At 47.9% G+C, this 17,267-nt stretch overlaps 1 protein-coding gene across 6 annotated transcripts in view; it reads right to left on the bottom strand.

Annotated features, from left to right (window-relative positions):
* Nucleotides 1-17,267, bottom strand: part of LOC149342465 (uncharacterized) — a 77,864-nt gene that overhangs the window by 55,821 nt on the left and 4,776 nt on the right. The window contains exon 2 of one of the 6 annotated variants that reach the window (XM_089544837.1): nt 10,290-10,408. The exons of 4 other annotated variants lie outside the window; for them this stretch is intronic. In XM_089544837.1, coding sequence (XP_089400963.1) covers nt 10,290-10,328 — 39 coding nt within the window. In that variant the 5' untranslated portion in view covers nt 10,329-10,408. Of the gene's footprint in view, nt 1-10,076; nt 10,262-10,289; nt 10,409-17,267 lie in introns of those variants that run through there. One more of the 6 variants, XM_089544839.1, reaches the window with a different exon arrangement.

Genomic DNA, 17,267 nt, shown 5'->3' with positions numbered 1-17,267 from the left:
GCAAACACGGTTTTACACGACGCAAACGCGGTTTTACACGAGGCAAACGCGCTCGAACACGACGAAGCAAGGAGCGCTTCGGGAGTCCACTCCCGGGACCTGATGATGATGATGATGATGTAGCCTTCCCTTTGTAACGGGCGGGCGCCTACCAAAGGTGCCCTGGCTGTCCCCGAACAGTGGCGCCCCCACCGAAAACAGCGGCCGCGACTGTAAACTCCGCCAGGACATGCTCACCCATTGTCGGCGGCGCGACGTGGCTGGCCGCACCTCGCTTTGCGCTTTGCATCAAGCGGCCGTGCCACTAGCTACCGCGGCGGGTCCAATTTAATTTTGAGACTAGGTCAAGCCTGTCTTCCACCCGAGCACACCCATGTTCACAGACAGTCAAATTCGGTCAAGGTCATTACAAGGGCAAACCTCGGGTGTCCTAACCAAATCTTTAACATGCCTCATGTGCCATACCATGTGTTGCCATCAAGGAGGTTATATTAAAACTTCTGGAGTGGAGGGGGCGCTCGAAAAGTGAAGCCGGCGCTCACTGACGCGGCGCCATGTTGCCAGGGGCAGAAAACAGTCAGAACGCGTAGCGTCCGCCGTATAGCTTAGTGGCTCCGTGGTGTTTTGTTGTGGTTGTGCTAGTGCACTGTTACTTCAACGGACAGCAAGCGACGGCATCGTCAATGGTGGGGTCGTGCGTCGCATTCGGATGCACGAATCGCGTCAAGGCGCCGGGAATAACGTTTCATTTGTATTTGCGCAGCAGTGTACTAGGCTTGGTCGATCGCACCTGACCGCCCCCGACACCATACTGCATGTCCACGAACAGAACTGTGCAGATTGCATAGCGCTTTTGAAGCGAAAAGCTTCACTAGGCTAGTCAACACCGAGACTAGCATGGGCACCGTCGTCAGAAAAAGCCACAGGTGCGCATGCGCGAACTGCGTGGCGTCACGGTGGACACCCGAACCGCGCCGTAAGGGAAGGAAAATGAAAAGAAAATTGGTTTTAAGGAAAGGAAACGACTCCTGCTTCTCTCATATCTCGGTGGATACATTGAACCGCGCCGTAAGGGCCTTAAGGAAATGAAATGAAATGGAAATTGCTTCTGTCTCTCATATCTTGGTGTACAACCGAGAGGAATAAACGCTACAGTACATTTCTCTAAAGCAACCTTCTAAGACAGCACCGTATTCACTACACGAGCGGCTCCTACTCCGCCTTGCCGCAGCTTTTCGCTTCGAGATATCCAGGCTTAACCTTAGCTAAGCCACAGCCAATTTTGAACCACTTTATTTTGCCAGAATGGAGCGTATACCGAGCCATGTTATCATGTTTCCCATTAGATAACCATATTTACAACCTGTCCAAGAAAATTGCACAACTCTATCTGAAGGTCAGAATTTATTTTTATTTTATTTATTTATGTACATACTGCAGACCATGGTTAGGTCCAAGCAGGAAGGGCAGGTGCACAAAAAGCAAAATTATAGCAACAAAAATACAACAATACAGCAAAGATAATGTAGTAAAACAACAATACAGCAATGCAAGACAAAGCAGAAAAAAATACATAATACGCAATATCAAAAAAGATGGCTGAGGAACGCGTCTGATTTTCAGGGTTGATTAGGTTCGGTTAATGAGTTCCAGTCGGATATGGTGCGTGGGAAAAAGGAAAACTTGAACGAGTTAGTCCGGGCAAAATATGGTTTTAAAAGAGCTTTGTGATAGTGTCGTGTATTCCGTGTTGGCATTGGGGAAAGATAAGCAGAAGGGTCAAGTCTGAGTTTATTGTTAAGAAGTAATGAAAGAAAATCTAAACGAAAATTTTGTCTTCTTACCTGTAGTTCTTCAATACCATTAGCATGCATCAAGTCTGAGGGGGAGTCAGTGGGTAAATATTTTGAATATATGAATATAATTGCTTTCCTTTGAATGTTCTCGAGCTTTCTTATGTTAGACTTAGTATACGGGTCCCAAATTATGCAAGCATATTCAAGCTTGGGTCTAATTAGAGTATTATAACCTAAGAGCTTAACGTTAGCGGGGGCGTTTCGAAGTTGATGCCTTATATAACAGAGCTTACGGAATGCGAGCGAACAGATGTTATCTATGTGAGAGTTCCAAGAAAGGTAATTAGTAAGTGTTACACCCAAGTACTTTACGGACGCTACTTGTTGCAATGGTGATGATTCTAATTTATATACATATTCTAGAGCGTTTATCTTGTTAGTTATGCGAAGAGAAACGCTTTTATCTGCGTTCAGTGTCATGTCCCAGCGCTTGCACCACTGTACAATATTAGTAAGCGTATTTTGTAGCTCACTCTGATCGTTTTCATTGCTAACATCGCGAAAGAGGACACAGTCATCAGCATATAATCGAATATGCACGCCAGGGCAAACTTCATCGATGATGTCGTTAATATATATTAGAAAGAGTAGTGGCCCCAGTACGCTTCCCTGTGGCACACCTGATGTGACTGGGAGACAGCCAGACTGGTGCCGACCGAATGAAACATGTTGACTCCGGTTAGTTAAATAATCATTTATCCAGGAAATAAAAATAGGCGGAAGTCCAATAGTTTTTAGTTTTAGAATTAGGCTGTGGTGTGGAACTTTGTCAAACGCTTTACTGAAATCTAGAAAGATCGCGTCAATCTGGCTGTTATTGTCAAGTGATGCCGCAAATGAATGGATAACTGAAAGTAGTTGAGTTACTGTGGAAAACCCTTTGCGAAAACCATGCTGGTAATCTGTCAGAATGTTGTTGCGATCTAAGAATTCATTAATGCTAGTTGCGACAATATGTTCCATTAATTTGAAGCAAGATGATGTTAAGGATATAGGTCGATAATTGGTCACCTGAAGGCGGCCACCTTTTTTAAATACAGGTACGACTCGGGCTATCTTCCAGTCTTCAGGTACACACCCGGTTAGCCCTTTCGGCCCTGGATTTTTTATTTCGGCCGTAGATTTTTTTGCTCCGTGTTTTTACAATGCCTAAGGCCCCATAACCACGCAGTAAAAATTTAAAACTTGTGGAGCGAGTATTAATCGATTTACAGGTATGGTGTCAAAATCGGACATCAGGGCTCAATGGGTGTAAAATGCTAGTGGGACCGTTTTTGTAACCGCAACCGACAAGAAAGTAATTAACGAAAAAAGTTCTCATTTTGCAGTGTGGAGACCTATAAAGAAGCTTTTTTTACTTTGTAAAAGATGGATAATCTCGCAGTTTCCACAGAAAAACTTCTCTCGTTCCTGTTTACTTTGCGTTTTGTATCATACCTCCGCGTTCTTGTTCCTGCCAGGTTTGTGTTCCAGCTTGTGTACGTCACGTCAATAGCTCACATGTTCAAAGCTTGCGTAGCCTTCCTTGAAGGCGACTGTGGTCAACATAAAGGCTTTCCTCGAATCTGTAACGCCCTCCTCTATCGAGCTTCACGAGGCACTTCCGTAGCGCCCAGCGCGAAGGTCGGCAAATCTAAGTTCTAAGCTTGCGCGCGGCACACTGCTTCTCGCTTGCGCTTGTTTTCAAACCAGCTGTTTCTATAGAAGAATTCATGAAGTGGAATATAATCTCGTCGTGTCTGTGTCTTCACCGAATGCTGTTCCCTACAGGTGACAGGAAATTCCCTCTCATCCATAGGCTTATGAGTTCAGGATATCTCTCGGCCGGGGAGAAAACAGAAGCTGATTATAGCATACCAAATACGCTTTCTCAAGAAAACAATGCCAAACACGCTGCATTGATCCGAGCGTCAAGGGCGCGCCACACGTGCTGCACGAGCGGCGGAGCACGAGTTTCAGTGTAAATATCCAGGTCGCTTTTTGCAGCTCAGTGTCGATGCTCACAGCTCACCAGAGGAGGAGAGAGGTAAAAAAAAGGAATAAAAGCGCAAGGTCAGGCGTGCAATTGTTCTCGCTATTCCTTTGGTCCGGTTGCTGTTCGCTGACATCCGCATGGTCATTTCCAGGCTCAATCCGAATATTCACGTTGTATGATAGCGAAAATTTCCATTTTCCAATTCGTCAGAAAGCAAATTTGAAGATTATGCCCACTTTCTGTAATGAACATTCATGTCAGCAGTCCAAAAAGGCCGTAAGTATAGGTTCATCTGCTAAAATACTAGCAGATTCTATTCTACAAAGATGACCTATCATCACTCAATGGCCACCGCTGGCAACCGTTGAGCCCTGATGGTGTCAAAATCGCACATGTCAAAAATGTGTTCAAACGCAGCGTCTACACATTCAGTAATATTTACGACGGAGGTGTGAGCTTGGATAGGCGTTTCACACAACATATACAAATCTGAGCGCAGAAAAACGAATGGTTAGCGAGATAAAAACGCACAAATTTGCTACACGTCGGCTTCTTCACTCCATGCCTCCCATGCTGCTACTTCTACTTCCTTAGACCGCACAGCTCAATGGAAGTCTGTGAACAGCGATGTCGATAGGAGCAGGGATCCATAAGGAACTATTGTATTAAAAATTAATAGTATTTTCTTCTCTTACTGAGGCGTGAGCATAATATTTGTGTTGTGGTGTCAACTGACACCGCCAGGGCCGAAAGGGTTAACAATGACACGCGAAATATAATAACCAAAAACCTGGCCAGAGATTCAGCATACCTCCGAAGAAAACCGTTAGGAATATCGTCGGGCCCTGGGGATGATTTAATTTTCAGGTTTAGTAACATTGAAACGACACCATCATACGAGATGAAGTTAACTTCAGATGGGTGTGCTGAAGTTGTGCTTGGTGCATCGTACGGTTTTGGTTGGGAAAATACACTGTGAAAGTAATTGTTAAAATGGTGAGCAATGGCAGGCTGATTGGTAATTCATTACATTGCTAAGGAGATGAACCGAGGAAATTGCAAAGAGAAGGTGTGCACACTCTTGTCCAGACTAATTATTTTTAAGAATCAGTGACTCTGCTTTATATATGCATTAGTGAATGCAGTAGAGATACGCCAGGTTGAGACAGTCGGCATTGCTCTTCTTGAAAGTGCTCTTTATGTGTCAGTTTTTGTTTCCGTAACTTGCTGCTTTTCATATTGCCTTTCTACCTTAATTTGCCATGGAACTCTGTAAAAGAATGAATAAACCCTGATTAAATGAAAGTAAAGCGAGGTTTTCTTGTTAATGTTTAAACAACCTTTCGGCTTAAATTGAAACACAAACGGCATACACAGCTTTATGGCACCATGAAGCAGTTCTGGTATTCATAAATTAAACTGCAGGGCCAAATAGTGTCAGTATTACTGGTGATCTGGTCTATGTACGGCACATCTTAATCCAGGCAGCAATGACAGTCTGCTCTACCATTGCAGTTGCTTTCGTTTCTTTCCGCATGTTTTAGACATTCGAGAACCCTACCATGTATTACAGAACTTCAAACGCTTAATTGTCCTTCCCAGTAAAGAGTATATTCGTCAGTTAATTTTCCGTCCTATCACTGCTAATGTTTCATTGCATGATTAGCTGAAACGACACGCTTTACGCGATTTATTGAGAAAATTAGTTTAGTTTAGTTTAGTTTATGGGGTTTAACGTCCCAAAGCAACTAAGGCTATGAGAGACGCCGTAGTGGAGGGCTCCGGAAATTTCGACCCCCTGGGGTTCTTTAACGTGCACTGACATCGCACAGTACACGGGCCTCTAGAATTTCTCCTCCAAAGAAATTCAACCGCCGCGGCCGGGATCGAACCCGCGTCTTTCGGGTCAGCAGCCGAGCACCATAACTGAGCCACCGCGGCGGCTTATTGAGAAAATTATCAGCTTTCCAAGGCAGCGACAGTTAACAGGATAAATCGCTTACCAGAGCATTTCAGGCAAATTCATGCGAAAATCGGGGAGATTATACAAGCGAATTTAGAGCTTTAGAAGCAACATCCGCGCCAGAAGATGTTTCTCACTTAATATTGCGGCTCAAGCGAAACAAAATTCGCATAATTAGTCGTTCTCTGCTCGCGCGCATTTCACCACAGCCTGCTTTCGCCCCTGGCAAGATGGCCGCCGGTCGGTCTGGCTGGCTTCACCTGTTTCTGCATGCATGCATAGGGGGCCTCCACTCCAGGAGTTTTAATATAACCTCCTTGGTTGCCATCCTTACCGTTAGGCCCATCACAAAACTGAGCTTTGCTTGGTGTCTCACAAGTCTCTAAATCAGGCGAGGTCATTCCAAGGTCGAATTTTGGGTTGTCCTGATTCGTAACCGTGTTTGGGTGCAGCGCCTAGAATACGCCTATTCTAGTCACTGTAGTTTGGGACATGCTTGTTGTGTCATATCATGTGTTGCCATCCTTGGAGTACAGACACATTTTGGTGGCATGTTTTCTTCTCTATAATGATGCGGAAAACACTACTATGCATGAATCAACATGTGGGATTCGCCTCTGACCACTAAATAATTTAGTCAAATTTTCTCTCATGCTGTTTCAGTTTCAACAGACGTACGATGGCTGTGACGTCAAAGAGAGCTAGGTTACAGATCACGTGGGGCATGGAAAAAGTGCGATATAATCGCTGCTTCATCGTTTTAATTCACTACAGTGCTGAAGCCAGCCTTCCCCGAGAGCCGGAATGACAACGCATGTAGAAGCACCGATTATATTAGTTTTTCGTGCTTCACGTGACCTATAATCTGTCTTTGACGTCACAGCCATCGTTCGGCAGTTGAAACCGAAAGAGCACGAGAAAGAAATTTGATTATAAATTATTTAGCGGTCGTAGGAGGATGCCACGTGGTAATCCGTGTATAATAATGCATTACGCCTCATTACAAAAAAGAAAACACGCACGCAAAAGTTAGGTGTCTATACTCCCAGCAGGGCCACCCCCAAAATTGAGCTTTGCATGGTCCATTCCCTTAAAGAGTCTGGATGAGGCTTCATTTTCTTCGCGTGAGGCATATACCGTCGAAATCGCTGCGGGTAGGCTAGAAGTGTTTTGGCACTAAAACAAACAGTAGCGTCAAGCACAAGTGCCCACCCTTCCACATTTCATGAAGGAAGATTTTATTTTTGTATGCAGCTGAAGTACAACCTAAATTATACTGTTCAATTTCAGGCAGAGTAAAGACTTCATTTTAAGGTCTTCAATTTCACTCAGAATAAGCACGCCGAATAAAAGCTGACTGCGGCTGATTCGTCGGTCCCGTGTCGCGACCACGGTGAAATTCTTACACCGTGGTCGCGAGTCGCGACTATGGTGAAGGAGAATTATCACGAAGCGCCGTGACGTCACGCCGATGATCGCGCTTCTGCCATGGATAGCACGGTGTAAGATGGTTCACCTAACTTGAATCAAGAATTAAAAAAAAAGTGTCGCACCGGAGCTGTGTGAAACGAACGGGTATCGGAAAAAAAACATCCCCGGAAGAAACGTCCCCGGAATAAGGCCTCCGGAAAAAGGTCCCCAGAAAAAGATTCCCGGAAAAACAACGTCCCCGGCAAAAACGTCCCGATTTGCGAAGCAGGAAAAAATGCCTCCAAACGGGTGCCATCAAACATCTCGTAACCCGCAGTGATTTAAGCGATCGCTTGCCCGCAAACGCAACGGTATGGTCAACGCAAGTGTGGCGGTGGTTTATAGTTTAAGGTAAGTGGTTAGCGGACGTGGTGTTACGGTGTGCAGAGCGCTAAAAGTTGGATACATGTTCCAGTATTCATTTAAACGCTGCTGTGTCTACTTTTCAGAATGGAGACTTCATGACCGTTGTGTGATCTGGTATTGCAAAATACTTCGCGCTTCTATTCTCAAATTCAAGGAAGAGTCCAATAAAGAAGGCCATTATTCGTCAAGTGGATTCCGGAAGAATTCGATCATTCTTTCGGTAATTTTTCACTTGGGGACATTTTTTACCTAGAGGGAGTAGGGCGTTCATTTACTACTAGACTAACACTGCAGCTGCCAGTTGGGTCAGTTCCTTTTGCAGTCTAGAATCTGGGCTTCTTAATGCTTCATTCCACACTCTACCATATTCATACTTGCTTTTTCCTGGAGCTTCGCATTTTCTAATGACGTTATCCACGTCGGCCACTCCTCCGCAAAAAATACATTTTCTTCTTGGCTTAGTGCCTTTTCTTCTTTCTTTTTGGGTTTGGTCCATGCCCTCCACCTTGGAACAATTCATAGAAGCAACCAAGCAAGCGCAGATGACAAGATTCGTCAGGACTGCAGCAGGCAGAGCTATACTAAAAGAAGATAGGAACGAGCCTCTGAAAAAATGGCTCCAATCCCTATGAAGATAATGGACAAAATCACCATGTCCAACGTTAAGAGAAACATGCACCCCGAGAGGGATGACGAAAGAAGAAAACTGAGAGCAAGAGCCATAGAAAAAGTCCAGTCCAGATCGCACGAAGACACGGTATACACTGATGCCTCGGTGGGAATCTACCCCTTCACAGCGTCGGTGGCCGTAGATACGGCTGAGAAATGCAAATGAGACATGATAGCAGAGGGCCTATCAATCACAGAAGCAGAGGACCTTGCAATCGCGCTAGCCCTCAGCGCTGCCAAAGTCATCATTAGCGACAGCAGAAACGCGGTGATGAACTACTAAAGAGGAAAAATCGGCAAGAAAGCGGCCGAAGTAATAGAAGGTGCAATTTTAGACGGACATGCTAGAATAGCATGGATTCCAGCACATACTGGGGATCCAGGCAATGAAACCGCAGACAGAACTGCTCGTCTAGTATTATCAAGACGAGCGCTCTACTGCGATGGAGCAAGCAAGATAGAGGAAGAGGAAACTCTCCTCCAAGGGAGAAGATGGCCAAGCAAAGAGAGGATAAATTGCAGACAGGAAGGAGCTAAGCTACAGAGAGTGTAAGCTACTAAGACGACTACAGGCGGGAAACTGCCCCTCCCCAAGATGGAGGGCAGGGACCAGAGGGCGCTTTCTGCGAAAATACATGCCATTTCGAAAGCATGCAGGCAAAGCAACCCCTCCAGTGCACGCGTAACTAGTCGAAAAAGCCAAACTTTACCGAGACACAGCGGCAAGGGTAATCGTGTTTTGAAAATTCTATACACTGATATGGCTGTTACTAATGACCGGCTACAAATATCTCATTGCAACTAGGCGCCCAACTGTACTAGTTAAAAGTTAATTATTAAAAATTGGTTAATCAACTTATTACTAAAGGCGATCCACCGGATTTCTGGTGTCCGCCAACACTGGTAATACTATGCCGCAAAAGCCATATTTTTACCCAAAAAGCCTATTTTTGAAATTTTTTGAAAGTGTTCGCTGAAACACCCGGTATAAAGGTGCCCTTAGCCGCGGTGGCTCAGTGATTATGGTTCGATCCCGGGCGTGGCGGTTGAATTTCGATGGAGGCGAAATTCCAGAGGCCCGTGTATTGTGCTGTGTCAGTGCACGTTAAAGAACCCCAGGTAGTCGAAATTTCCGGAGCCCTTCACTACGGCGTCTGTCATAGCCTGAGCCACTTCGGGACGTTAAACCCCCCAAAACCATAAACCAACAGCCGTTCGAAAGATGCATTTTAGAGCAACCTTATTGTTTTTTATCTGCATAAATGATATAATCAACGGTACAGATGTCCAAGTCCGCATGTTTTACGATCATTATCTAATTTATAAACAAAGTAATTGTCAAGAAAACCAACTTCCGTTAAATAATGCGCTTGAAAAAATAGTAACTTGGTGCGAAGATTGACAGATAACATTAAATCTAGAAAACTCATTTGCGATGACAGTATCAGTGAAAAAACTGCCACTGACTTTCACATCTAATTATAGAGCCACGATATTGAAGACTTCTACCGAGTACAAGCACCCCGGAATAATTTTCTCTTCGGATTTATGGTTGGTATACGATAAGCACATATCACATGTAACAAACAAGTCATTCACCGCTCTTTACTGGCTAAGACGTTCCAACAGAATCGCCTTGAGACCAAACAGAACGAGCAGTGGGGAAAAAATTGATAGGTACTCGATCGGCCGGTCCGACGGAAATGGGCGGCATTAGACTTGCATCCCCCTTTGCATGACACGACTCATGAGACATCGCGCAGTTCTTTACACCCACCTTTATTGCATACTAATTCTTCTTTCTACTTCTTTCCGCTTGCATGCTTCTGCTTGTTCTCCCCTCGAGAGCAGGATCTCCCGCCAGTCTGTCGCGGATGCGCTCTCCGAAGGCGTTGCTGTTCGGCTCGCCGTACAAGCCGCTCGTTGAAGGCCCTGCTTCCATGAGACTCACAAGCTCCGCGCAGCGCCGTTATCGCACACAACCACTTACTCGGAAGTATGGTATCCGGCGCACATGAGCCGCTCTCATACCGCTCCTCCCTTTCTCAGCTCACTTTCCTCCTCACCTTCCACGAGAGCCTGCCGCCGGCCCTCAGGCAGTGGCGGTCCCTGAGCGTGGTTTTAGGGGTGGCGGGGGAAGGGGGGGGGGGGGGGGGGGCAGATTTCCGTATATCAAAAAAAAAAAAGAAACAACGATTTTTTATTTATTTTATTTACACAAAAAATTTTGTGCGCTTTGATGTTGAAAAATAAATGGCGAACGGTATAGATGTTATACCATTACTCAATCTTTGAATGTTAACGTTTACGCGGGGAATATTGATTTCGATGTCAAGGAAAACAAGCCGACGGCTGAGATATCCCGCCACGGCATGTCCACGAAGGTCAAAGCACCTGCCCCGACATTTCACCAGTGGGATTAGCGGCCTTCATTACTCAGTTCTGGGAAGTGGCTTTGCTCCGCCCTCAGTACCCTCCTTCAAGGCGGCTGGTCGGCGCTCCTTGACAAGCCAAAAAGGGATGATCCCCTCTGGTGTCGCTGCGTCCCATGGTGGGACAAAGACATGAATGGATGGCTCTTTGCCGCCCCGACGAGGTTGCTGGCCACCGCAACCGCAGGTGAATGGCGCACCGCCGTCGTCGCCGCGAAGGCGGCATGGCAATACAACGGTGGGGGCACGCCAGGACCACGATACCTCGACAGTCACTATGAATTGTGCTCGTACAACTACCAACCTTAGAACGTGGAATTGTGTGAAATAAGACGGCCGCTAACACGGTGAACGTACAAAGTAGGGGACTACTTGCGGCTCCGGCGGATATCCTCAACAGAGAGCAGGCCCACCTACCCAAGCAGAGCCATGTATCATAAAATGTGGCCGAACAGATACGCGAAAGAGTGCGTGTGGTGTGGGGGCTACGCCACAACGTACCACGCCACCTGGGGCTGTGAAAAAAGCCCTTTATTACCAAAGATAAATAGGCCTAGTCTAGAGCAGTGGGAGGCCCTCCTGACTGACTCCGACCCGAGCACACAGCTTATGCTGGTGACGAGGGCCAAGGCAGCGGCGGAGGCCAACGGGATCCTGGAATAGGGAAGACCGACCACTGGAGCTCCACATCTATCTATCCCCAACACCCTACTCCCTAACTCTTCCTTTTGCAAAAATAAATGTTTTTACTACTACTACTACTACTTGACGCATCACGCATCCAGCTCTAAGTCAAAAATTACATCTCGCCCTATGAGAGCCCGAAAACGGACTTCCGGAAAATTATGCAAAGGCTTTCTTGGGGGGGGGGGGGGGACCCCCCTCCCCCCTTAGGACTACCACTGCCCTCAGGTTGTGCATTCCTCCGGCCGCGTCAGAACTTCCTCCATGCACACTAGCCACCCTCTGGGTTCTTCCCGTGGCAGCCACCTTACGGTCCCTCCCTCCTCTCCCCTACAGGTCCAGAGGAGGATTTACCTCTCTCCGATTATCCACCTGCCAACCGTGGCGGGTGCAGACTTCAGAGAACGACGGACACATTTAACGCGACAGAGTTAAAGGCGCCATTCACCAGAAAACCCGATGTCGGCGTTAAGCCAAAAATCACGAGCACGGCTCTGGCAGGTGGTCTCTGAAGAGCAACCTAGGAGGCAGCTGGGCCACCTAGGTCACGTGACCTTGCGGCGTCACAACCTGGCCACCGGATAGTGAGCAAACTGTCCACCGTGCATGGCAGGTGCAGTTCAATTAATGCGTGGTTGCTAGGGGAGAGCAACATGGGTCGCACAAGGCCCAACGCTGGGAGCACCTACCATCGCAGGGCAATGTCACATAGCTTAAACGCTGCACCACGGCGCCAGGAGGGGTATGAGGATTCGGTTCGGTTTGCTTTATTGGGGTTTAATGTCCCAAAGCGACTCGGGCTATGAGAGATGCTGTAGCGAAGGGCTCCGGAAATTTCGACCACCTGGGGTTCTTTAACGTGCACTGGCATCGCACAGTACGCGGGCCTCTAGAATTTCGCCTCCATCGAAATTCAGCCGCCACGGCCGGGATCGAACCCGCGTCTTTCGAGTCAGCAGCCGAACGCCGTAACCACTGAGCCACCGCGGCGGATTGGTATGAGGATTTCCGGGGATCTATGAATGTAGAGAATGACCTGCATATATGGGAATTAATTCAGTACGCTTTCGCGTCATACCCTTAAGACGGAGCTTAAGTGCACCCTCCAATTTTTTCTGACATTTCAATTTACTTCGGGGGTTCTAATGTTACCACATTAAAAAATGTCGTTAAAGTTGATGGTTGATGTAGACTTCTGCCTGTCTGGAACGTGTTTTTCGCGTAGCATCTGCGTTTCAATACTTCCAGTTAATGTTCCATAAACAGTGCTCAAGCGTTGCACCTTCAACATGAATGAGCTTTCTTGACAATTTCCTGAAAATAAAGCTGCAGGCAAATTATTCCGAGCGAAATTCAACTGAGATTCAGTGACTTGCAGACAGTTAGCTTCCTGTTGGCTCACATCGTAGAGAATGTTTTGACATTAAAACGAAAGGACTCAATAATATTATGGTTTTTATTGAACTGTCACAGACTGCACAGAGTCAATAAGCCCGACCGCGGTAGCTTAGTGCTTAGGCGCTCGGCTGCTGAGTAGTGATGCAAAACTATCGGAAAATTGACTATCGATAGTTTTTTTGAAACTATCGATAGTGTAAAAAAAACTATCGATAGTGCTACGGTCTCCGTGTAAATTTCGACCTGCTGTGATTCTTTAACGTGCACTGGGACAGTTTGAAAAAATACCTGGAACTGCACCCGAAGAAAGAACAAAAAGCCCAAGTTGTGCTGGCTTGCTGACGTAACCGCTCCGGGAATGGTTTTCTCACACATACTTCGCAACGACATTCGCACGCTAACATTTTATCCAGCAACTTTACGCAGGGAACGTCTGCAGAGCTCGGTGTCGCGTAAGCCGCGAAAACGGGCAAGTCCTGTCAGTTACTCATACCATCACCTCCATACTACACACTCGGGAAGCCAAGTTTAGGATGCAGTGGATATGCGTGGTTGATTTTATAGTATCGATAGTACTATATTGTAACGGAAAATAGGGCGACAGGTCGCTAACCGGCAGAATACAGCAAGCAGGCAGCCAGCCAGCACGAGACACTTCAACGTCTTCGAAGACACTTCAGCGCCACCTGAGAACACCAGGTGGCATTACTCCCCCTCCTCCCCAAAAAAAGAAAAACATAAAAGCGGGGTTGCAGTACGGGCAGTGGAAAGAGAAAAAAAAACAGCACAAGCACATAAAAATGTACAAGGAAGGTGGGCGAAGGTGTCCCACGCGAAAACTAGCGGAACACTGAGCGTACTATCCATTACCGCGTGAAGTAGGGTTTCATGCGGACAACGTGCACAACCTCAGAGCGGGGTGGACGACGCTGAGGCTGCACAGTCCCGTCAGGAAGAACTTCGCCCGAGGTCATCATCATCATCATCATCAACTTCGTAGGTCACTTCGGTGACGCGGCGCAAAACTCGGTACGGTCCAAAGTAACGGCACATCAGTTTTTCAGACAAGCCTGGGCGGCGTACCGGGGTCCATACCCAAACTTGGTCACCCGGATGGTATTCGACGTGCCGATGACGGAGGTTGTAGCGGCGCGCATCCGTGCTCTGCTGCCGCTGAATGTGAATACGGGCAAGTTGACGTGCTTCCTCGGCGCGCTGAGCGAACTGCTCGGCGTCTGGCGTGAGTGGGTGGTCATCAGTGCAGCATGGAAGCATTGCATCCAGCATCGTCTGAACGTCACGTCCGTAGACCAGACGAAATGGTGTAAATCGGGTCGTCTCCTGGGTGGCGGTGTTGTAAGCGTATGTGACGTACGGGAGAATCTCGTCCCAAGTTTTGTGCTGCGAGTCTATGTACATTGCGATCATGTCGGCGATCGTTCTGTTGAGTCTCTGTGAGCCCGTTCGTCTGTGGGTGATAGGCAGTGGTTTTGCGATGGTTCGTGTGACTGAGCTCGAACACGTCGCGCATGAGCTGTGCCGTAAACGCCGTACCTCGATCAGTGATTACGTGGGACGGTGCGCCATGACGCAGCACGATTTGTTGCATAAAAAACTGGGCGATCTCAGATGACGTACCGCGCTGCACCGCCTTAGTTTCCGCATACCTTGTTAAATAGTCGGTCGCGACTATGATCCATTTATGACCGGCCGATGACACAGGGAATGGGCCCAGAAGATCGATGCCGACTTGATCAAAAGGCGTCCGAGGCGGTTCAATAGGTTGGAGCAAGCCCGCTGGCTTGAGAGGAGGCGCCTTACGACGTTGGCAATCGCGGCAGCCTCTGACGTAACGCTGGACGGCGTGGGAAAGTTTGGGCCAATAATATGCCTGGCGCATGCGTGGGACACAACATCCCAGTACTGACCCACAGTGCATACCTAAATGTATCCACTGCAACGGCCCGCACCTCACGGGCACAGGACCCTGCAAGGCACGGAACCCAGGCACAAAACGGCTTCAGTACCCTGCGAAGCAAGCCTTCCAACAACTTGACCAGCATCCGTCGTCTTGGCCTGCACTTACCCAGCCGCAGCAAGACCTCACGGGGTCCGCCGCAAGCAAGCAGGATACATGGGCGCAGAAAGTGGCGCAGTCACCGCAAGGCTCTACACCGCCGGCGCACAGCACAATACAGCCAACCTCAACGCCGGAGAATGCAGCACAACGGCGGCTGCAAGAAGAAAACGCCATGCTCCTCCAACGCATCGCATTACTGGAAGCCAAGCTAAGTGCTACCTCTGGGGGACCATCCCCTTCTTCCTCACTTCCTTCCCCCACTTCTAACCCCACTCACGATCCTGTCTCACCAAATCAACAAGACACTAACCCTCAAAGCAATGACCATCCCCCCGCCGCACCCATGCATGAGGACCCAGAGCCCGATCTCGAACCGCTACCCTCCCCAAGCAATAGCGCTAGAACAAGCGTAGCTCTCTCGGATGCAGACCTCCAAGCAGTGGCAGATCGCCTTGAAAACATTCTCTGTGCTCGGCTAGAAGCTCGCCTGGTCGAACGTATTGAACACACCATAGTATCTAAGCTAGAAGCAGCGCTTTCGCAAAAAATCGATCAAATGTTCGTCCAAATCTCTACAACCTTCCATAAAGCGCTGGAAGAGCATGCAGAACGCACAGCTCGCAGATTTCAGGAAATAGAAGAGCATCTGGCTGGATTTGACAGTCACCCCTATCGTAACCGCAAACCAAAGACACCAGAGCATCAGGACCCCCCAACCCCGAACATAAGTCATACTCCTCCCACTTTAACGCAACAGGCACTCCCATCGCTGCCACATGATGGCGCCCTCTAAACCTTTATGCACGGTCTGGCAGGGGAACTGCCGGGGTTTTGGGAGAAAAATAGGGATCCTCCAACAACTTCTACAACGTGCTTCAGGCCCGGATGTCTTGGCGCTACAGGAACCGATTAATCGCATTACCCTGCCGGGATATACGCCTTATTTACCCTCATCGGAGGCACCACACAACGTAGCATTTCTTGTTAAACGTACGTGTCCCGTATTGGTGCACAGCCTCCCCGTTTGCGACATTGACCATATCTGCATTGAGCTTGTACCCAATAACCCAAAATTCCACAGTCTCTTTATTCTCAACATTTATAGCCCCCCTAAAAGGGCTCTCCCAAACTTCGACCGGCTTTTCTCACTTGTCAAACAACTTGCGCATAAGCGACCCTTGCTAATTGTAGGGGACTTCAATGCCCCACACACAGCATGGGGGTACCCTACAGACACTCCAAAGGGCCGCCGAGTCTGGATGTCCGCACAGCAGGAAGGCTTCACACTTCTTACTGATTCCGATCACCCCACTCGTGTGGGAACAAGTGTGAGCAGGGACACCACACCAGATCTCACATTCACACACTCCATTCCTGATGCAAAATGGTGCAACACTAATGAAAATGTAGGCAGCGACCACTACATTATAGAGATTACGCTCCATAGCCAAATTGGCAAACCCTCCCCTAAACACCCAACTATCACGAACTGGGAATCTCTCAGAAAATGCCGAAGCAATCGAACGCACACGTCCATAACGGACATAGAGGCGTGGACCACAAAACTACAACAGGATATACGAGCAGTTACTCGCACTACCCCCCCGGATTGCCCCAGTGAGGCGGTAGACACACGCCTCTTGCGTTTGTGGGAGGCAAAAACGGGCCTTGAGCGCCGCTGGCATAAACAACGGTGGAACCGAACTCTTAAAAGAAGACTTTGTAGACTAAATGCAGAAATAGAGAAGCACGCAACCACTCTGATGAGGCAAAATTGGGAGACCTTATGCACTAGTCTCAATGGAAACATGAGTCTCTCTCAGACATGGCGCCTATTTAGGCATCTTCTAGACCCAACGCAGTCCAAAACGACCCAGAATCATAACCTCACTAAACTCATTCATGGCAGCACAGTTCAACCACAGGACCTCTTACAACAGCTTAAATACCTCTACCTTCCACCATTCCCTGCCCAAACTCACCCCGACTACAAAGGCGCCCCAAACGCACTCTTAGACCAGTCCATTACAGAAGCTGAGGTAAGGGCAGAACTCCACAAACTGAACACATCCTCCGCTCCGGGACCAGATGGGATCACGAACAGGGCACTACGAAATCTGGACACCCCCTCTATCGAAGTCTTAACAGCCTATTTCAACGAGTGCTGGCAAAACGGTTCCCTACCTCCTCAGTGGAAAACAGCGAAAGTTGTATTTCTGCCCAAGCCAGGCAAGCCGCTTCACCGGCTTCACCATACTAATCTCCGACCCATCTCTCTTACTTCATGTGTAGGCAAGCTCTTCGAGCATGTCATTCAGACGCGACTCAGCAACTACTTGGAGGATAATGAGCTCCTCCCTAACAGCATGTATGG

The sequence above is a fragment of the Amblyomma mixtum genome, chromosome 5, assembly GCF_055824585.1.
Source record: "Amblyomma mixtum isolate Tamu chromosome 5, ASM5582458v1, whole genome shotgun sequence".
Lineage (NCBI taxonomy): Eukaryota > Metazoa > Arthropoda > Arachnida > Ixodida > Ixodidae > Amblyomma > Amblyomma mixtum.
This window is presented reverse-complemented; position numbering and strand designations above follow the sequence as displayed.